The following is a 20,032-nucleotide window of genomic DNA, read 5'->3' as shown; positions in this document are numbered from 1 at the left end:
GCGCTAGGACTCTCAGACATGTGATAATAATAGATTCCTTAGAATCAAAATGGTCCAAGTCCACTACCTAGGCTTATACGGACTCTCTGGCCCTGATGATGTCCTTCATAGAATAGAATTCTGGGTCATGTATAGGATCGTCGCCAATATTCGACAGTCGTGGTCTTGAGCTTGAATTTGACCCGTTAGATGAGCTGGTCGCTCTCTTGTAGATATCATGTGTCAAACCCTGTACATAAATAGAATCATGGTCTAGGCTTGTTGAACTTTGAGGGGTCCTAGTAAAGGGGCGTCTCATGGTGACCCTGATAGATCTCCAGGTAAAGTCCTTGAAGAGGAAAGCTAATGTCGGAAGGCAAGCGACAACTACACCAATGCCGCATTCAACCATCCCCCAGTAGAGATAAACGGTAATCGTGACTAGATTATTAGATGCTGTCTAAGCCTTCCATAGGCTGGAATGAAATTACTTACGAACTTGGTCTGAATCGGTGGCTAAGCCAATTGCAACGATTCGAGCCGACATAATAACCCGAATCAGTGAGGTTATAATCGTACTAAGAACATTAGTATTCAATTATCGACTATAAAGGTGTCATAACTTACGCAATTCCCAGCAGGAATATGCCACTCGTCGCGACTTTTCTACGAGTTGATACATTTAAGTGCCATATCTGTAGTACGGTCAGGGATGTGAAATGCTCTAGGAACTTCATGATGTAGCATGAGAAAGGGTTCGAACATGACATTACGTACAAGTGGAATAGGGAAAGCGATTATCACGATATCTATGATGAAGTCCGTGACACAGAGTGCTAGATCGGCACCAAAGAAGTTCACACACTTCGTTTTAAGGTCTTGAGATGTCCCCCAAACGGCCCAGAAATTCAGCTTGCAGTTAAAGATCGACTCAAAAAGCCAGGCTATTACCCACATAGCAACAATGGTGATTAACGTAATGAGGACCGCGCGGACTTTGCTTTTCATAATAGAAAATATTCGAAGGTAAAAGAGGAGCACACTGGCTTTGATGAGACCAATTGCTAAGACAAACGCTATATTAAACATGTATCCAATCTGACATTCTATCAGTTAATGCTAGGAACTTAGTGTTTCGACAGATTGAGTTTCGTACCTTAAAAGATAATAGAATTTGATTCGTGATGATGTCGAATGTGAGGTCGGTAGTAGATCCAGGTGGTACTTCAGTTTGGCACGCAAGCGCTTTTTGAAAAACCCCGTACACTATGTCGACTGCCATAAGCACTGTCATAAGCTGTGTAGTTTCATCAGTCAATCAATCAGACCAAGGCCGGGTCCACGGTCCATTAGGGAGCATACCAAAGCCGGTATTATGATCCAGTCATCTGGCCCTACGGGCAACTTCTGGAGTTTCCGCACCTTGAATCTCAGCCCTACCACTATTATGTCCACCACCGACAAAAATATACACGTGCCGACAACATGTACAGGTTTCTGGTAGTACTGTATCTGTTTAGACATTTTCCGTAGAAGGTTGCAAAAAACTGACAACTGAACAGTGATAGGATAAATGAGGCCGTTGAAATGAAGTACAAGCATGGTCGTTGACGAGCAGCGACGAATCTAACGTATAAAGTAGCGGAATATGAATGCTAATATGACGCATTGTTAATCTTACATGCCTAGAACTTGACATATGACATAGCCCAAGTAGTGGCGCCGCCGTGCATCGGAAGTCCGGTCAAACAGCCTCGACGCCTCTCTAGATGTTCCAGTATGATTCGCCTACAATAATTCACTTGGTCGAATTACGCAGCATACCAAAAGTATGCCAAGAATCGTCAGAATACGGCCCAAATGGAGAAATACGACTAATGAATGACATCCCAGTGAGACTCCAAGCCTTACCAACCATACCAGAAATTAGATCTCGATAAATGGGTAGCTCTTAAAGGCCATAACATCGTTTGACAAGCACTCCCGCCCGAGCAATACACCCATAACCACACACGTCTAATACAAAGATGTTAGGACATGAAACGGCAAAGTAGGCGGATTATAAGACATGGCGGCTTACCGTTTCACGCGGCACAAAGGCCCGATAGAAAAGCAAGAGATGTCCTAGAACGTCAGCCTTATTGTGCCAATCTTCTAATCGACCCGTCCATCTTTTTACCTATTCTATAACCAGGTATTCGTATGGTTATTATTTGGGGGCATTATACGTCCTATCAAATAAAGCGGCTATAACTGGACCAGAGCGAGTATGACTGCGTACCTAGGTAGTTTTCAAAACCTATGCTACGCTAGGACTATTGATCAGCAAAGCGCATACTTATGTGTATTCACGTCAAATCTCCAATGAGGTCACCCCTCGCTCCTCGACTTGGGTAGTTTAAGTCCATTATGTATAGTCGAGATTTTCCATATCTTTCTTACAACCTCACGGCTCCTGACAACTTATACAGTACAATACAATACCATCATTTCTCGATTTGTCAAATCCCCGGACATATGCCTCAGGTTTCCTAGCAACACCCACTCCTCTCCCCCCGTGCCCCCTTCCCCTCCTCTCTTAACAACCCAACCCGCCCTATCACTCACCTAGGCACCTAGCTAACACCACTCCAACCAAGCCCCCAAAACCCCAGCGCTCATGAACCCAACGAACACCTTACCCTGCGGGAACCCCGGCCCCCCCGAACTCCGGGTCAACGCCCATCGTGCCGGGCGCCAGGATGGCGAGCAGGCCCGCGACCCAGTATATGGAGCCCGCGACGGCGCTCGCGAAGACGAACTCGCGGCGCAGCTCCGGCGTCCGGGCCGGTCGCCAGGAGTAGTACAGTGTCAGGGCTGCGAGGATTATTGCGAGGGCTACGGTTTGGGCGTTGTGGAATCTTGTGGGGTTGCGTTAGCTTAGGTAGGTCAGTAGGTGGTGAGGTAGGTAGGTGTTTAGGGGGGGGAGGTAAAGGGGAGTTGGTGGAGTGAATGTTGTAGTTAAGTATGATTTGAGAAGTGAGGAAGATGATCAAGGCTATAAAGGGGGAGGGGGAAGGGGAATGAATAGGTATAAGCATAAAACAAAACTCACTTGGCGTGCGGTCGCCATCGCGGGTTGAACATATGCGTCTCGTTGAGGCAATCAGCAACGACCGCCCCGACGGCCAAGCCCGCAGCGTCGATGGTTAAGAGCAGACGGCCTAGCAATCCCATATTTTCTGACCTAAATGGAAGTACCGTACTGTCTCGTGAATTATGCGTATAGGCCGGTACGTTATTATATCCGTAGCCAAATATCCAAGAGAATATGCCGCCGTTTTGATGTTCCAATTTCCGAGGACGAAGAACGTATGTTAATCGATGTCTTATATAAATTATCCAGGCAGTACTGAGCAGCTTCAGGTGTCAGGTATATGTAGGCGCCCGCAGCCGCTTATATTATGCATTGGTAGCTGTCAGTGACGGTAGCACGACCGCACCGTTGCAGGCGTCGTTAGCCGCGAGCTGCCCGAAATTAGGGGATACCTATCTGGGGAAATATTACAGGCGCTCATTCGATGCCTGCAAATGCCCGTGATTAAATAAGCTGACCAGGCTTGCCACGGGATGTCGGTGCTTCGCTTTAATTAGGCAGTGTAATCAGGTTGATACTACAACTATTGTTCGGATACCTATTAGCAGTTAGTAGTTCTTATAGCCGAGAAGTCACGTAATAAAAAAACAAATATAATCGAGCAAAATTCCCAGTTCGATGGCCATAAAAGCCCATATCGAATATATGTACAAGCGGGGAGAAAGCAGCGCTAGCCATTATCTGCAATTATAATGTACATGAGGTCTCCTAATATCGGGCTCTTCATTAGCCTCCATGCGTTCGCTGCAAAATCTGGGACATCTTTCAAGGCAATTCCCTCATACCCGCAAAACTTCGTGCTCTGCTGAGATGTCCCCTCAGGCTCATATCACCTTTTGAGCCTGGAACCTGAAATGCAAAATGTTGTATAGGTACTGGTATAAACACGCCCTCCCGAGTACACCAATCCTTTTCAATGCACCTTAAACCTCCCGGTTATCCCAACTTACAATACCACCTAATGGCCGTTAGGCAGATCCTCATCGGCGGCAGCTGCAACCATCGAGAATTGACCGCCAGCACCAGCCCAAATAATCTTGCGGTCACGGATGGCAGTGTTGTCGATGACAGTGGGAACTTCAATATCATCAATAGTTCCTTGTCCCGTCTGGTAGTTTGCGGAGAAACCCCAGGAATAGACCTTGCCGGCTTCGTCAATGGCGAAGCTGGTATCCGTACCAGCTGCGACGTAGGTAGTCTTAATACCTGTTGAGTTTGTTAGCACGCTGCGTTCATCATATAGGACAGTAGGGTAAACATAAGACATACCATCAACAAGGGTGGGCGTCAAAAGAATCCGAGGCTTGCCATTGCTATCGAATAAGGCATTGTCCTCGTTGTAGATACTGGATGGTTGGCCAACTTGGTGACCGTCTACGCGGCCCCATGTAAGCAGCTTTCCGTCTGCCGTGCAAGCGACGGAATGGTGCTCGCCACCAACAATCTGGGAGACCTTCTGGTCTTCAAGTGACTTGACAATCTGTGGCTGAAGAACCATTGCATCATCTTCGCCAGTGTTCTCGTTGAGGCCAGTCTGTGCGTAGTTGTTCAGACCCCAGGCCCAGACCTGATCGTTGTCGTCGATGTAGAAGCTATGGTACGAACCAGCACCAACTTTGACTGCGCGATGCTTCTTTGAGAATTTTCCACAAGGCTGAGGGCTCAGGCCGGCACTTGGGCCTCCGAGACGGCTAAGCGGCTTTCGGCCAAGCTGGAATTGGCCTCCGCTGCCCCATGTAAAGACCTTGCCAGTCAGATCAAGTGCAAGGACGTGGTTGGATCCACATGCTAGGCGGCTAATGTTCTTCAATCCAGGAATGATGACGGGAGTAGACTGGGTTCGCACGCCATCGCTGAATCCGATGATTCCGTCAGAACCTCTAAAGGTTCCCCAACCATAGACCCAACCATCGTCGGTAAGGATGAACGAGGCCGAGTCCGTAGCAGCCACTTGGGAGATCTTTGTGCCTTCTGGGAGGACACTAAGGTCGACACGGCCAGGAGTGCTTTCGTTCGGGTTCACACCAGTGTCATCCGAATCATCATCAGAGTCGGATTCGTCGTCAACGTCACGAGTGCCGCCTTCCCAGTAAGTATCACGGCCTAATGCGCGATCGTCATTGACACCCCAAGTAAAAACAACTTGCTCATTGGTTAGGGCAATGCAATGCATGCCACCACAAGCGATATCAACCACACCCTTCAGATTGTGGTTAATTCGAGGACGCTTTACGTCAATGGGCTTCTTGCCCTCATACTTCTTGCTACCAAGACCGAGTTCACCAGAGGATCCTTCACCAAAGACGAAGACATCGAATGGCTTGGATGGAACGTCGTTGATTGCAACGCCTCTGGCACCGAGACCTCGAGTGCGAGCAGCCGGTTTAGCGGGCTTGGGTTCAGCGGCTGATTTCGCTGCCGGTTTGGTAGTGCGGCTCTTCTTCACGGGAGGTGCTTCCTCCGGCTCCTCATCTTCAGCAACTTCATCATCCTCGACTTCTTCAGCCTTAGGTTTGCTTCGAGGAGCGCGGGGCTTCTTCGTGGTGGCAGCGGCCTTCGTGGTCTTCGCAGCCTTTGTAGTCTTTGCTCGTGCCGCCTTGGTAGGCTGCTTAGGTTGAGCCTCACCAGCATGTGCTTTCTTAGCTCTCTTCGTTCGAGGTGCGGTCTCAGGTTCTTCTTCTTGATCCTGATCATCTTCGTCTTCTCTCTTACGCTTCGATGAACCCTTTGATCCATCACTGCTGTCGCCGTTCAGTTCGGCTTCTTCGGCACCGATAGCTTCTTGTAGATACGCGTCCGCGGCCGTTCCGCTAGATCGCTTGGCTGCGGACTTTCCGGCGCCTCGTGTAGCGCCTTTGGCGCGTCCGTTCACGCCAGTCTCACCTTCAGGCAGACTCTCATCGTCATGTTCTAACGGCGCGCGAGCGGAGGCGCGTTTCGGAGCTGGGGCGGGCTTGGTGATTTTGCTCTTGGTAGTCGGGGCTTTGGCGGTGGACTTCTTAGCTGCTGGGGCAGACTTTGCGTCTGCTGCGCCGGTGGGCTTGCGACTACGAGGAGGCATCGTGTACGAAGATGACCCGTAGGTACCAGCGTAAAGTAATGAATAGAAGTAGAAGGAACGCGGTGGATCTCAAGAGGGATCTCTAGCGAACCCTTAGAATTGGTTGATTGATAAAGGTTTGATGGATGGATGGGTGAATAGTATATGTGCGACGGTGGAAGATGACAATTGATGATAGCAGATGGTAGCGGATGATGGTGGATGGTGGTATGGTAGCGGATGGAAGATGATGGTAAAAGATGGGAAGTATTGTTAATGAGTAAGAGGTGGATGAATTGTGCGTGACTTAAGTTATGTGCTGATAATGGTCTGCAATGTAATGCAAAATCGCGTCTTTCTACAAGAGGCGTGACCTGATTTGCAACACTCGACAATTACTTGGGAGTGTCTTGGAGTGAGACGAGATCGTAAGATGAAGTTATGCTGCGGAAAACCAAAGCGAGAAAACTCTTCTCTGTTACGTTCGAGAACAATTGACAACTGGTTGCTCGAGAAAAAAAGAAGTGTTTTCGTTGATGAAAGTTTGGTTGTAGGAACAAAAAAAACGCGAAGGTGGAAATTTTTGCTTGAGTTGTTATACCGGGTACCTTAACTGCCCAAGGCCGCTTGTAGCATCAAAATATTGTACTTCAGTACAAACGTAGCACGAAATTTTAGTACCAAAACAATGGCTAACGCGATCTTGAGCCCCACTATAGCTTTTTTACCGCAGCTCTAGTGGGGTCCGCCAGGCCTAATCGGATCACAGATCAGTAAGTAGCTAGCTCACCGCCTAGCATTAACCCGATCTTTATTTCGTGTACAAGGTACCTTGCAGCGCCCAAGCTCCTATGAACCTTGTCAATTTAGGAATTTCTGGCCGGCAGAAATCCCAAAGGGGAAAAGCGGTCATGAACTCAATTGAATCAATTGAATTTATCCAGTACTTAGGTACTTCAAGCTTGATCAGCCAATAGAATATTTTTCTGCGGAAAGGATCAAGGATGAATTTGTCCTAATTGTGTACATGTACCTACGTACCCAGGATCAAGGATTCAAAAATGGTTTAGCTTCCAAATATGATCGATATTATATAATCAAGAATAAGTGGCATCTGCTCAGGTCTGTCAGGTGTAGCATTCCTTTCCTAGTACCTAAATACATCCATACCATCAGTCCATCGAGTACGTGCAAATATTACCAATCCTAACTTCGTTAGAGCCCCATTTACACGATCAAAATCTTGAGTGTCGAATTACAAATGCATTCCTCATCGTATTTTGAAAATGAGAAAAGAAACCAGATACTTGTAAACGACCTCTCAGCAGACAGTCGCATACTCTAGAGGAACTCGAGGGAAATGCCGTAGCATTAATAATACTTTTGTTACCATCGACCGAACTCCAGACTCCGACCGTCGCAATTTGATAGAACCCCTAACAGATTTCCCCAAGCAAGGAAAGTGCCGTCGCCGTCACCGCCGCCCAGAATATCATATGTCGTAACACCACGTCAGGAGCCCCCTACTTCTGTGTGGTAAAGTCGGTCTCGTTCGGGTTGGGATTCGAACCGGCAAGCTCGCAAGTACACGAGCCAGCAGGACGGGCACCGCACGCACAGGCGCTGCCGGCGACAGGGACGTTCTCGGTCGCCGAGTTCTCGCAGGTACATTGGCCAGCAGGGCGGGCGCGGCATGAGCATCGAGCCCCGCTCACGGTGTTCTCTAGGGGTGCCTTCTCACAAGTACACTCGAGGGCCGACTTCTGTCCGCAAGAGCATTTGGCTTGCTTGGCTGTGAAAGGGGAGAAGAGTCAGTTTGCCGCCTTCAGCCGGATATAGCCTAGGTAGATATTTGGACTTACCGCAGACACATTCGCCTCCAGCACTCTTGCCACAGCAAGTGGGGGTTGCCTTCAAGACTTCGGTTGCCATTGTGAAAGGTTTCGATGTAGATAGGTTAAGAGTTAAAGGGCTATTGTGACAGGTGAATTGTAGCTTGATGTTTGCAGTTGTCGTGGATGAGAGAGCTATGGTTTGTCTGATGTCTTGAGCAACCAGAGAGGAAGGAATACACAGCTATTTGTAGCTATAAGTCCATCGCCTCTTGACCAATGGAGGATGGGCTATTGCTACCAATGTAAGTCTATGACTGACATCACTGTTTGCGTCTAGTCAAAGGGAATGGTAATCATGTTGACGCTTATTGGTCAGAGGCCTCTTTGATAGTTTGAAGTTGGCCAATCATGGCAGTTGTGATTACTTCGACTGAACCCTGGTTGGGTCTAGCAAGGTCTAATAGTCCGTGCTAGGTAGATCTGGACCATCTGCTGATTTATTCAGCCTCAAATTTTATAACCTTACCACTTCAATGGTCTGATCAAGCACTAGGCATCTTCAAACCAACCGGTCGGCCTGGTCGGATTGCAATTCAGACATCTACTATTGGTCAGCCCCTTTGTTTGCACCAGTATCTTACATAATGTGACGGTACCTTGGGCCTCCATCGGTCTCATAGTGTATCTCGACTCTTCATCCCCTTGAGCCATAGCTACTAGGTAATTGCCCCAGATGAGCAGCACAATACCTGACTAAGGTTACCCGACATTCGAGGAACATTTTGTGATCACTCGGCAAGCTGTACAACACATCCTTCTTTGTACTGTTGCAGCCCTGACCAGGCAACTATTGTAACCTCATTAGTCCCTATCAACTATATGCTTCATCCACTTCGTACCATATGGTTCTACTATCAGTTCAAAAGGGGTGATGTTTTCACGTCTTAAACGAAGCAATCCTATGCGTCTCGAAAATTTTGCCAGGTCGAGGCTGTTGAATCGCCAGCCCTTTTAGGACGTCATCTAATTTATATCCTGGACGGTACTATACCCAGGATCATCTCACCGGTTTCCATTTCCCGTCCAATGCCCGAAACGTGCAGCTCGCGATGGGTCACACAGCATGCCTATCTCCAACCTAGAACGCCCACGTGCGAACCGCTACGACGGACATAGACGTTGCACAAATTTCACAGCTGTCAAAGCAGGATTCCGATGACCCCCCCTTATTGAGACATGTGCCATTGTAATTTAAAGATGTATTCCTTGCTTGCCGTGCCATATAGTCGCATATTTACCTTCGCTTCACGGTAGTCGTAGATTTGGACGTAGCGCGATTATCCGAGACAGCCTGGTTGTTGACAAATTTCTACAATCAATCTTCAAATAGGCATAGATAATGTAGGTACATATGAATGTACTTAGGTACCTAGACTCGCAACAAGGCAGCCCTACCTTTTGAAATACCTATGTAGGAGTAGAACACCTAGCCTCGCTAGTAGTACTAAAAAAGGCACGATACAGCCTTCAAACACCATCGTGAATCTGTCTCGGTCTATCTGAGTCAGCCTCATTAAAAGGTATATCACAGATTGGCGGCCTGAGAAATTGCTTCTTCGCAAGAACAGCTTGTAATCACGATGAGATCAAGGTGTCCTTTGAGATGGTCCTACGTAAAGATAACTTCATTAGGTATAATAATAGAATGAACGGAAGGGCTACATTAGAAGCGTTAGGCTTCCTAAGAATATTTGTAGGGTGAAGAGGGACAATATCTTAGGCCATGCAACATGACCCTTCGAAGGATATCGTTATTATTGGCATTAGCAAAAGCTTACAATACTCTAGCCCAGGTCTTCGCCAATGGCCCCTTTCAGTTACATGTTGGCAGTGTCGCCAACACTTCTATCGACGGTAACATCTCCAGGTCACCTCACACTGGTTTCCTTCGTCGGACTCAGTCTAGCGCTAATAGACTCTGTGATATGTAGGCCATGCATATCCGTGCCTAGATACACTAGGCCTCTGTTACGAGCAAGGGGTCATGACACTACCCTCAAAGGGTGCCGGAGTTTACTTCACGTCGCGCGCCCAGGCCGACTACACGACAGGGTATCTCTCGTGGCATTGGGCGGACAATGGCGCAGTCGGCAAAAATGGGATCGCAATGTACGGTCCTGTGGGTCTGGTATATGATCCCGGGACTAACGTCGCGGTTCCGATCTTTAACCAGACCGGAAGCGCCGAGGTACTCGGCTTCGATTCTACCAGCGGTAATTTGATGATGACTGGTATCGACGACACTACGATGAGCAACAGTAGTAATAGTGGAAATAGTATCACACTGAGCCAGCCGTATCGATATTATAATAATTGGTACTTGTGCAATGTCCAGTTGGAGGAGGGCCTCGCGCCTGAGTTACTGATATCGTGGGTCTTGGGCGCCAATCTCGGGCGGCTGCCGACGAATCCTACCTGTCAGCGCATCAACATCACCATTGAGGCGATTGCTATGGGATATGGAGGTACTAGCAGTAGTTAGATGAGTGAGGTTGAAGCTGAATGGACTGGATGATAGGTTGCCCTAGTGAGACGTTCCTAGATTTAGTGAGTTCACAGCGGGGAATAAGTTTAGGCATCTTACCAACATAGGTACTGGCTTCAAGTTCTTTCAAGAAATGGCGATCTGTGATGTCGATAAAGTATCGCAACTTTTGAAACGAACCACAACATATCTTCTCGGAAAGCATGACCACAGAAAGTGCCAACACTCGGTCGCACCCGGGCCCGAGAGATCCGGGAAGGCTCTCGGATCGGCACTATTAACCGCTGCATGGAGGCCGGAATAGAAACGTTGGGGTAGGACGAACTGCGCCAGAATCTTATCTACAGAGCGTGGCAGCGTCAATGGTTCACACCTACATGCGGAGGAATAGCGGTGTCGTTATCCCCCACCGTGCCGTCTTCTCGCGTGGTGTTGCTTCTATTATAAGCAGCCTTATCTGCAGGTCTTACCCTATTCTTTCCCTTTCTTCAGCAGGTCTCATCGCCGGTTTGTTTCGGTAAGTAGCGCAGCGACACCACGGTGCTACCCTACAAGCTGCCTTACAACTAACCCTACGGAAATAAGTAATATAGACGAAACCGACAACACCAGCGCAATCTATCGATATGCAGCCTTGGGTTACGAGCTGTAACGGGAAAAAATTCTTACCTTTTTGGTGTTGGTTGGCTTGCGAGGCGTTTCGCCGAACCCCCAAAGCAGAGCTGTAGGCCTCGACCAGCTCGTATCGGCAGTAAATAGTCTCACTGCATAGTAATACCCTGCATGATTCCCTGCACGACACGCCTACAGCCCGCTATCGAGCAATCGAACGATGGGGCATTCCATGCCAAGACAGGTTCATACGATGAGATGGAACTAGAACTATTGGCTATCAATTATCTAGCTCGTAGACGAGTCCTTTTTACTATCACCTCGGATGGAAATACGGTTGGATGTTGAATTATCTGTCAGTTTAAGCGAACTCGGGCGAGTATCCCCTCATCGAGCATCCAATAGCCAAAATGTCCCTCCGCTCGAGTGAAGAGGAAAGGCTCTGGTGCTTCGATTTCATCACCGCTGACGGGAACACTAAACTTTTCCCTCTAGTCCGGCTTCAGCTAGTTCGCAGAGCCGGGCAAAAAGCAGGCTCCCAGGCTCCCAAGTTGGCGGGTTGCAGAGCGACAAGGCCATCACGATTGCATATGCAGGTCAGCCAGGCTAACCAACCCACCAATGTGACTTGGTGTTCAGGGGCTATGCAAATCCGGTTTTCGTATTGGTTCTACTAGATGCGGTGGACACACAGACAATCCCACGATACGCCAACGTCATCGTGCGAAAAGTTGCTTGATGTAACTCTGGGTAGGTAGGCAATGAAATCACTAAAAAAAACGTCTGCGCTTCGTATTGTCTTATAGCACTGCATTCCCGCACACTTCGTATTGCTGCATCTCAACGTCTTTCTCTAGTAATGTAATCTTTTAGTTCAAGATGAATTGGTATAGAAGTTCGACGATAATAACAGAGCAGCCTGCTGTCGTGAAGCCGGAGAGCACCGGTAAGAAGCTAAGGCGGAAGCTCCAAAAGATCGGTACTCAGCAGCGCTGGCATAAGTCCAGCGAAAGCAACGACGTCAAGAAGGCCGAAAACACCAACGCCAACCCAAATACTGAAGCAAAAGCGATCTCGAAACCTATTCCTCGTCCCGATCCTAGGGCATTTCCGGAAACACCTGACCCTAACGATGGCAAATGGCTCGAACAGCTCCGCAAGAGCGGATATCTCTGTCGCACACAGCCTCTCGTGCAACCAAGCCATAAGCCTCACCGGCACTCTATGCAAGTGATTCCCGAGCTCGCGCATCTCAGTATCCCCGAAACGAAACCGGGAAGGCAGCTAGACAAGAGGGCATCTTGTGCTATTCCACCTTCTACAGCCTCGCTATCGAGACGGTACGCAAAGACGCCCGTGCACCACATCGGGCAATTAGAAAACCCCACAAAGCGAAAGAACGAACTCGCAGCTCATAGAGTGTCGAGCGTCGAGATGATAGCGGAATCGTATAGGGCCTTGCTAGAATCGAGCTGCGCCATATTAAATGAACCGTCTTCGCCGTCGCGCCATGAGGAACCCTACCACGCTAGCGTGAATAAGTACGGCGTCCGAGAAGACACCATTCATGAAATTCCCGATACTTCATCCGCAACGGGATCGCCTCACTCAGATGACGGAACATTAGTAGCCTTTGAGGAGGACACTGTCTCATTCAAGCCAGTTTCAGTCTCGCCCGAACCTCCTTCGCCACGGGATATTCACCCGCATAGGCTATCAATTCCTCCGCCGAGACGAGCATCACCCGGAAGCCACAGCTTACAGATCTGCTTCGACCTGCTCGGGCGCGAACTATCCTCGGCAGCGAGTGGCTCGTCTCTTCGCCCGTCAGCGGAGACATCAGCGCTGCAGGTGTGGGTCATGATCGAAGCTTACGAGAGACTACGGGACAAGGTCTACGACATGCGGCTAGATCGTGACCAAGAACATTCTTTAAGCGCCATGCTCGATACGTGGATTAGGGCATTATATTCCGTCCATGATAAGATGACTGGGGGCGACGGACATGAGAGTGAGAGTGATTACGGCGATTGAGAGCCTGAGATTCCCCTTTGTTGAACGTTTTGGGGTTCCCTAGAATTATACCATTTGTAATGACGTGATACTCATTAAAGCTTCGAGATATCAAAAGTTGTATTAGATTGGACTAGAAAAGCCGGATTGGTCTAGGAGATGGGGAAAGGACCAGATTCTCGGCCATGTACGATGAAAGTTATGCGAAGTTATACGAGATTATGCGAATTAATATAATAACATCGATACGGACCACCGAGGGGTTCTTGCCCCGCCATTCCTAGGGGACTTCCCCACTATGATAACCTTAGATAACGCTTTCTACTAGGATGGATGCCGGCATAATGGATTAACTAAGGCACTTTAGCGGGAAGGCGCGCCTCGACGCGTACAAAGTATAGTCAATATTCTAGTATTTTCTCCAAGCCTTACCATCATCCATGGCACGATCAACAACTACCAAACAACTCTACACATGACAACTAATGTGCTATAACCCAACTAATTGACCGCTCAATTCGCCTCCATACTCAATCGTAATCTTAGTAAACACGAAACCAAACAACCATGTCCAACCTCCCAGGCAAACGCCGCCTCCAAACCGGGCGCCCGCGCCCCAGCACTTCCTCTTCACACACCCACGCCCCCACCCCCCTCCCAGCCTACGAACCGCTCTCCCGGCCCCTCAACGCCAGCGCCGCACGCGAGCTCTCCCAGCTCGCGAACGGCAAGGACACGCGGGGCTACGAGACGCACCTAAAGAAGAGCGTCGAGCTCCTCAGCGCCGCGGTCCGCGACATCAACGACCGGTACGCGGAGCGGCAGAGCAGCCTAAAGCGGTTGCAAGAAAAAAGGGCCGAGAATGGTGGTGAGAAGAACGACCGCGAGCGCGCGGAGGAGAAGGCCGTGCTGGCGTTGAGGAACGATGTGCCCGCGCTGACGGCGGAGTGCGATCATGCGGTAAGAAGTGTGATTGACGCGCGCGTGGAGCTCGAGGATGGGAACGCAGCGCTTGCTGCGATGGCGGTTATGTTCGAGGATGAGGTGCGCAAGCGTGGGGCCCGTGGTGGGGGCGGGGGCGATGGCGAGGATGCGGAGATGGAGGATTCGTGGAAGGAGCCGACTAGTGTGTTGCAGGAGGCGAAAGAGCGGGCGGCGGAGGAGTATGCGTCGAAGACCTTGCATGAGAAGTATGGCCTGAATAACGATTATATCGGATTCAAGCGCCTGTGGCATGATGCCGTACACGGCGATGATGGGAAGCCGTTGCCGGATGCGTCGAAGTGGTTTGGCTATAATGGGGGTGAGGACGAGGAAGACGACGACGAGGACCTAGTGATTGCCGGCGAGCAGTTGGATATCCACTGCCCCTTATCCATGGCCGTCATGAGAGATCCGTATACGAGTTCGGTGTGCAAGCATACCTTTGAGAAGGACTCCATTACCCAATTCCTTAATTCTCAACCGGGCAGACGGGCACGGTGTCCGCAGACGGGATGCAACAAGGTGTGTGGAATCGTAAAAACCCATATGATCGGTATAGCGAGAAAGGCTAATTTGACTATAGGAAGTATCTATCAAGGATTTCCATGCTGACCCGGTTAGACTTCGCCTCATTCAACGTCGATTGGCGTCAGAACGCGAGGATGAGGATGAGGATGAGGATGATGATGATGGTGAGAGCGACTCTGTCGATGCCGACGGTGACTCATCTATGCGGATAACTCAAGATCGTAGTGTCAAGAAGGAACGGGGAAATACGGGTAGAGGACGTCGACAGGTCGAGGACATCGAAGATGAAGATTCCGATGAAGAAGAGGAAGAAGAGGACGAATAGCTATTTTAGTCCTTGTCCCCTTTTGACGAGTTCATCAAATGGCTGGTAAGACCCGAGATGGCTTCAGCTAACAATATACATGATGATATGATAACGACGAATTATGAACTTTATGATCTAGTCCAGTCCATCCAGTCTATAGGTTCTACGTGGTATCGTACCAACTCTACGTCTACGACTCTAATCTACCTAGGTATACTAGTCTAACTATCTAGCCGTCTATCAAATGTCCAACACACCCATTCTACGATCTATACCCGTTATCTATAACTTCGCACCCTCCTTTCTCCTCTGGTTCTTCTCATCCTCCTTTACCGCCGTAGCCGTATCACTCTTCTTCGGCGCGCTCTTATACCCCTCAGTATTCTCGTTAACGACGTTTCCACTTGCATCCCTCTTAATCCCCAGCTCCAGCAGTTTCGCAAACACCTTCGCGAAGTGCTCGAAGAACAACTCCTTATCCTCCGCGTACCGCTCCACCCACGGTCGGAACTCCGGGTCGCTAAGCAGCGACATATCCGTCGGCAACATCATCAGCTCCTCCACCTTCTCCCCGTCCTCACCATCCGCCTCCGCATCCACCTCCTCCGTATAGACAAACTGCTCAACACCATTCGCCAAAGTCTTCCTCTTCCACTCCTTCTCATTCGCAAGCAACAACCTAAAATACTGATTAGAGAACCTCGTCGGGTTATTAACCCACTTGCCCTCGAACCCACTCCTATCTATATGACACCTCCCCAAACTATGCGCCCCGCTCAGCGCAACAATCTCCCGATCATCAAACCCCATCCTATAAAACACACTTCTCAAATGGTCCGCTCCCAACGCGCCATCCGGCAACCGTCCTCTAGGCGGCACCCTCTCATCCTTCTCGTCCTCGAAATCGGACCGGCCCCCTCGCCACTCGATTTCCGGCCCGCCCATCGCGGAAATCGCCACGGCGCCCGCGAGCGTCCACAGGTCCGCGTATGTGATCCACGGGAACTCGTGTTTGACGGGCTCGAGGAACGCGCGCGCGTGCTGTAGCCCCGCGTTCGCAGGGTCCCCGCCCTCGGCCTCCCACCGCATACCCGCGCCCTGCGATCCGCCTGTGCCCGAGGCCGCGTCGTACGTGCCCGACGCGTGCCACGCGAGGCGCACTAGCACGGGCCCCGCGGAGCCGTCATCGTACGAGGGCTGGTGCAGCAGCGCGCGGATCGCGGTTTTTACGGCCTCGAGCTGCGCGGGCATGGGTTGCGTGGTTTGTGGCATGGCGGTGGTGTGGTGTGGTGTTTAGGTTGTGAGGGCTGGTTTCGCTGTGGCTTGTCTGACCTATGATGTGGTTTTTGGTAGGGGTATCGAAATTCGAGTTCGAGTTCAAGTTCGAGGTCTTCTTGGCTTGAGTATACGAAGATCTGAAGACGTAATGAAAACGATTGACTGTTTCTATTCCCTTGCGAGCAGGCTATCGAGTCGTTAGAACCTGCCACTATGTGCCACCGAAGGAGAGAAACGAGAGAAGGAGGGGGGGAAATTAGATGAAGCTATATCCAGCGAAAGCGATGGCGAAATCGAGAAAACTCGGCGAATTGCTCCCGAGAACCTCGGCTGCGCTATGACTGATCGCGTAAAGCGTTATCTCGCCGCGGTCCACTTCTTTTTGCCGTTGTTACTGATTACCATTATTATTACTCGTCGACATTGGGTTCTAGCAAGAAACTCCGGAGTTCGTTCGGCGTGCTAGTTCCTATGCTGCCTTAGTAGTATGCTGCCTTAGTAGTATGCTGCATATTAATATGGTGGGTTTTGGGAAAGACGACGGGGAGGCTAACGATACAATGCGGTTAACTAAACAAACATAAATATCAGTGAAATATCAGCGTATCATCCTCACAAATCCAGTGACCAATACTTGACACAAGTTCATCCTAAAAATGGGTATCCCATACACTAAATATGGCATCGTACAGCGAGACATTTCAAGTCGATTTCTGATAATTGTATTCATTAAGTACTAAGTGTGTTTACGTGTTTCTCTAACACCAATGTGTTCAACGACTGTAGTAGAGACGGGTATCATGTATAAGAAAAACCAGTGGGAAGGGGTTCGTAAAGAATTAGATGCCAACCACGCAATCCATGAAGTTGAAAAGTCGTACGCCTGACGAATGCCTAGCCAATAGAATTAAGTGTATATATGAAAAGGGGTAGGCTTTAGTGAATGCTTAACACACTAGATAGAATTCGTGGATCTTCTCCAAATCATAAATGCCGCTGCCGCAGCACATGCAGTTGCTCCTAGAGCAAGATATAGGCTTGTCCGGTCTGGTGGTGGTTCTTCGCTCTTGGGGAATGCCGTGCTTGGATTAGTGGCAGCCTCAGCTAAAGCGACGAATAGTTCACCGATACTATTCCATGTCACACTTACGTGAACCGGCGTACTCATCATCAAGCTCGACGTATATTGGTCCGGTTGTAATTCGCTTCGTTGAGTAGTCTTGTCTTTGTCGGCCTTCAAGGCCGTGTAGATTGAGGGTAGATCATCGAGCTGCGGGTATCGCTTTCGAAGATCGACAATATGAGAGAATGAGTCTGGGTCTGACGAATCATACGCATAACAAATGAGATCGCAGGAATCTAGTCTGACTTGGTTTTCCAGTATCGCTGGCTCAAGTTCCCCGAGTTCTTCTAGGATGAGGTAGCATTGCTTGCCACCCTGAAGCTCGACGCTATTGACCGCCCTTCTAGGCTTAATAGTTGGGTTATACAGGCCGTCGAACGGTCGGTTGAGGAATGCATCTAAAAGAGACGATTTGCCAGCTCCCGATCCGCCAATGATGTAACACAGCACAACGTTTCGTTCGACTCGGCCAGGACGTCTTCTTCTTTTTCGAGATTTTGTTACTTTCAAAGCTGACGTCAGAGATTCTCTAGCATTCGGAGGCTCGAAACCTAGGTACGCGAGATACTCTAGAGTAGTTTTCGGTTCAAGGAATGTTGTCATACTCCATTGGGCAAGCCATCCTTGCAGTGTGATGTAACCAGCTTCGTTGCGAACGGTCGTAGAGGGGAATGACGATTCTACCCAGGAGAGAGGTAGGCCAGGGGTGGGAGCGAACAAGGCGCGTAGTTCTTGATTGTTCAAGCCGCCATCATTATCCTTATCGAACAGTAGGAAGAGGTCCATGAAGAATCGATATCCAGCCGGGCTCAGCTCGGCGGAGGCGTATTCCGGAACATCGAATTTCGGGTGAATGAAATTGTCTTCCAGACTCAAGCTATCGGTATAGTGGTATTTACGTAGGATGATCCAAATGGTTTCATGTCGACCTTTCTCGGCATATATCTTATTCAGCTGAAGAAAACCTCGCATGTCAACACCTTTGGTAGTATCAGACCCAGGCACAGATTTCGCTATTGATAACTTGATGTTATCAAGGTCTTCGGGGGACAAGGGTTTCTCGAAACATTTGAATTGAAATTCTTGGATCTCGTCATCATTTAAGTATCCGTCTTGATCTTTATCGCAAAGGTAGAATATCCTCTTTAGAGCCGACACACAGACTGGCTTTAGATTTCCCTCCTTGTAGTCGAAGAGCGGCGCGATGGGGTGTGTGACAGCTTTCTGACAGAGAAAGAAGGTCTCGTTCACATTCTGGTGTTCTCTGGCGCTTGCTCTTATACAAGAATCAATTTCCCTGAACTCGTTCATGACGGGTAGCATCTCATCTTCGACAACTTGCGGAGTGGTGTTATCGGTTAGATCGGACTTGTTGGCGCATAGGACTACGGGGACGTTTACGCCGAGGGAGCGGAAATAGGGCATCCAGAAGAGGGCCACTCGTTCATAACTGTAGTGGTCTGAATAGACTAGGAGGATGACGTTGGACTTTCGGATTTCCTTGCGTAGAGTGGTCCGGTCTTGCGGACGCGCAGACGTATCGACAATAGTTGTGGTGACATTTTCGGGAGTCCCAATACTTGGAGGAATAGTTATTTGTGGTAGAACGGGTTGGATCTTGTTGCTAACGAATACATCCTTGACAAGGGATGCGATGAGACTAGATTTCCCGGTGCCTTCGTCTCCGCAAACACAAACTCGTACTGCACAAATCGAAGTCGTTAATCGTTTAAAACTCATGTTGCGACGGATAGGACGAAACGTAGGGTCATGTACCTGTTGCCATATTGGTAAAATCCAACAATACGGAGCTTCTTCAATACAATGCCATTTATTCTAAAGCTGTGTAGATAATTGCGAGGCGCCTATGGAGTCCAAAAGCCGGTTGAGTGGGAGCGCAGACAGCAAGCGATGGATTGAAGCTTGGAAGATCACGTTAATCGCTTGCGTAGTTGACGGTTGAGCGGCGTTGATTCGTTCTCCGCTTCGCGAGCATCAGATGCATCAGATGTTGAAGTTGATTGGAGCTGGATGAACCTGCTGGATGTATTGGATGGTAAATGGGTCGACGAAATCCAATATCCCGGAAGTTACATATCGATATTCGATAATGTTGTTCGGGCCAACCTTGTGATTATCCGACTAGGTACCTACACATGTACCCCCTAAGTACCTACGTATATGGAATTGAACATCAATGTTTGAAATATCAACATCGATATTGAAATACATCCATGCGTGTATTGATTTTTTCAGGCTTAATATGACAACGAAACACTTAAATTAATGATATTGATAGGTTAGGTATATACTTGTGTAAATTAAGCCAACCTTTTCTATCCAATTATATAGCATTATAACCGGTTGAAGTTATATTTCAACATTATACATTATCAACATAAATACGTACGTAGTCCTCGATTTGATAAGCGAGGACCTTGATGCTACATTTATATACCACCTATAAGAGTGCATCTATTACAGGTGGGATGCAGCCCTGAGCACTACCTGCAAGTCCCTCCATTAAGATCAGATTCCCGAATCATTGGATGAACATCTATCGTCATTCATCAACCATGTTAATGTACATATTTACGCCATATTAGCTAGGTATATGTATGATCTCCAAGGTTACATGTCTATGTATGTACC

The 20,032-nt window shown here is 48.9% G+C and overlaps 9 protein-coding genes across 9 annotated transcripts; 3 read left to right on the top strand and 6 right to left on the bottom strand.

The window, feature by feature from the left end:
* Positions 1-73: 73 nt before the first annotated feature.
* Positions 74-1,503, bottom strand: F4807DRAFT_464574 (uncharacterized protein; the record flags this gene model as incomplete). Its single annotated transcript, XM_048002142.1, has 6 exons — positions 74-420; positions 475-557; positions 607-674; positions 757-1,077; positions 1,136-1,276; positions 1,342-1,503. 6 exons carry the CDS (start codon positions 1,501-1,503, stop codon positions 74-76), a joined length of 1,122 nt encoding a protein of 373 aa, XP_047850007.1.
* Positions 1,504-2,656: 1,153 nt separating this feature from the next.
* On the bottom strand, positions 2,657-3,195 carry F4807DRAFT_464573 (uncharacterized protein; the record flags this gene model as incomplete). Its single annotated transcript, XM_048002141.1, has 2 exons — positions 2,657-2,879; positions 3,074-3,195. 2 exons carry the CDS (start codon positions 3,193-3,195, stop codon positions 2,657-2,659), a joined length of 345 nt encoding a protein of 114 aa, XP_047850006.1.
* Positions 3,196-3,566: 371 nt separating this feature from the next.
* On the bottom strand, positions 3,567-6,363 carry F4807DRAFT_279758 (RCC1/BLIP-II). The gene is made up of 2 exons (XM_047994676.1): positions 4,385-6,363; positions 3,567-4,321 (listed from the first exon to the last, which is right to left on the bottom strand). Exons 1-2 carry the CDS (start codon positions 6,174-6,176, stop codon positions 4,074-4,076), a joined length of 2,040 nt encoding a protein of 679 aa, XP_047850005.1. The 5' UTR covers positions 6,177-6,363; the 3' UTR covers positions 3,567-4,073.
* A 1,195-nt stretch (positions 6,364-7,558) lies between these two features.
* Positions 7,559-8,358, bottom strand: F4807DRAFT_279732 (uncharacterized protein). Its single transcript, XM_047994675.1, has 2 exons — positions 8,018-8,358; positions 7,559-7,947 (listed from the first exon to the last, which is right to left on the bottom strand). The coding sequence occupies exons 1-2, from the start codon at positions 8,085-8,087 to the stop codon at positions 7,679-7,681; spliced, it is 339 nt and encodes a 112-aa protein (XP_047850004.1). The 5' UTR covers positions 8,088-8,358; the 3' UTR covers positions 7,559-7,678.
* Positions 8,359-9,311: 953 nt separating this feature from the next.
* F4807DRAFT_279713 (uncharacterized protein) lies at positions 9,312-10,592 on the top strand. Its single transcript, XM_047994674.1, has 2 exons — positions 9,312-9,904; positions 9,982-10,592. Exons 1-2 carry the CDS (start codon positions 9,781-9,783, stop codon positions 10,530-10,532), a joined length of 675 nt encoding a protein of 224 aa, XP_047850003.1. The 5' UTR covers positions 9,312-9,780; the 3' UTR covers positions 10,533-10,592.
* A 1,333-nt stretch (positions 10,593-11,925) lies between these two features.
* F4807DRAFT_279652 (uncharacterized protein) lies at positions 11,926-13,535 on the top strand. Its single transcript, XM_047994671.1, has one exon. The coding sequence runs from the start codon at positions 12,027-12,029 to the stop codon at positions 13,179-13,181; it is 1,155 nt and encodes a 384-aa protein (XP_047850002.1). The 5' UTR covers positions 11,926-12,026; the 3' UTR covers positions 13,182-13,535.
* Position 13,536: 1 nt separating this feature from the next.
* F4807DRAFT_279680 (zinc-finger of the MIZ type in Nse subunit-domain-containing protein) lies at positions 13,537-15,129 on the top strand. The gene is made up of 2 exons (XM_047994673.1): positions 13,537-14,666; positions 14,728-15,129. The coding sequence occupies exons 1-2, from the start codon at positions 13,728-13,730 to the stop codon at positions 14,995-14,997; spliced, it is 1,209 nt and encodes a 402-aa protein (XP_047850001.1). The 5' UTR covers positions 13,537-13,727; the 3' UTR covers positions 14,998-15,129.
* Positions 15,009-16,731, bottom strand: F4807DRAFT_279664 (heme peroxidase). Its single transcript, XM_047994672.1, has one exon. The coding sequence runs from the start codon at positions 16,249-16,251 to the stop codon at positions 15,262-15,264; it is 990 nt and encodes a 329-aa protein (XP_047850000.1). The 5' UTR covers positions 16,252-16,731; the 3' UTR covers positions 15,009-15,261.
* Positions 16,732-17,212: 481 nt separating this feature from the next.
* F4807DRAFT_453931 (mitochondrial Rho GTPase) lies at positions 17,213-19,575 on the bottom strand (the record flags this gene model as incomplete). The annotated part of the gene is made up of 2 exons (XM_048000515.1): positions 17,213-19,156; positions 19,558-19,575. 2 exons carry the CDS (start codon positions 19,573-19,575, stop codon positions 17,213-17,215), a joined length of 1,962 nt encoding a protein of 653 aa, XP_047849999.1.
* Between the last annotated feature and the right edge of the window lie 457 nt (positions 19,576-20,032).

Source organism: Annulohypoxylon truncatum (genome assembly GCF_022578515.1).
Source record: "Annulohypoxylon truncatum strain CBS 140777 unplaced genomic scaffold F4807scaffold_42, whole genome shotgun sequence".
NCBI classification, from domain to species: domain Eukaryota; kingdom Fungi; phylum Ascomycota; class Sordariomycetes; order Xylariales; family Hypoxylaceae; genus Annulohypoxylon; species Annulohypoxylon truncatum.
This window is presented reverse-complemented; position numbering and strand designations above follow the sequence as displayed.

What these genes read in the sequence shown, in the direction of transcription:
- F4807DRAFT_279758 (XM_047994676.1), bottom strand. Translation starts at nt 6,176, where the DNA reads ATGCCTCCTCGTAGTCGCAAGCCCACCGGCGCAGCAGACGCAAAGTCT. An exon ending in GACGCCCACCCTTGTTGATG is followed by an intron (nt 4,322 to 4,384) that starts GTATGTCTTATG and finishes CAAACTCAACAG; the next exon opens with GTATTAAGACTACCTACGTC.
- F4807DRAFT_279732 (XM_047994675.1), bottom strand. Translation starts at nt 8,087, where the DNA reads ATGGCAACCGAAGTCTTGAAGGCAACCCCCACTTGCTGTGGCAAGAGT. An exon ending in TGGAGGCGAATGTGTCTGCG is followed by an intron (nt 7,948 to 8,017) that starts GTAAGTCCAAAT and finishes CCCCTTTCACAG; the next exon opens with CCAAGCAAGCCAAATGCTCT.
- F4807DRAFT_279713 (XM_047994674.1), top strand. Translation starts at nt 9,781, where the DNA reads ATGACCCTTCGAAGGATATCGTTATTATTGGCATTAGCAAAAGCTTAC. An exon ending in CGCCAACACTTCTATCGACG is followed by an intron (nt 9,905 to 9,981) that starts GTAACATCTCCA and finishes TGTGATATGTAG; the next exon opens with GCCATGCATATCCGTGCCTA.
- F4807DRAFT_279652 (XM_047994671.1), top strand. Translation starts at nt 12,027, where the DNA reads ATGAATTGGTATAGAAGTTCGACGATAATAACAGAGCAGCCTGCTGTC.
- F4807DRAFT_279680 (XM_047994673.1), top strand. Translation starts at nt 13,728, where the DNA reads ATGTCCAACCTCCCAGGCAAACGCCGCCTCCAAACCGGGCGCCCGCGC. An exon ending in CGCAGACGGGATGCAACAAG is followed by an intron (nt 14,667 to 14,727) that starts GTGTGTGGAATC and finishes ATTTGACTATAG; the next exon opens with GAAGTATCTATCAAGGATTT.
- F4807DRAFT_279664 (XM_047994672.1), bottom strand. Translation starts at nt 16,251, where the DNA reads ATGCCACAAACCACGCAACCCATGCCCGCGCAGCTCGAGGCCGTAAAA.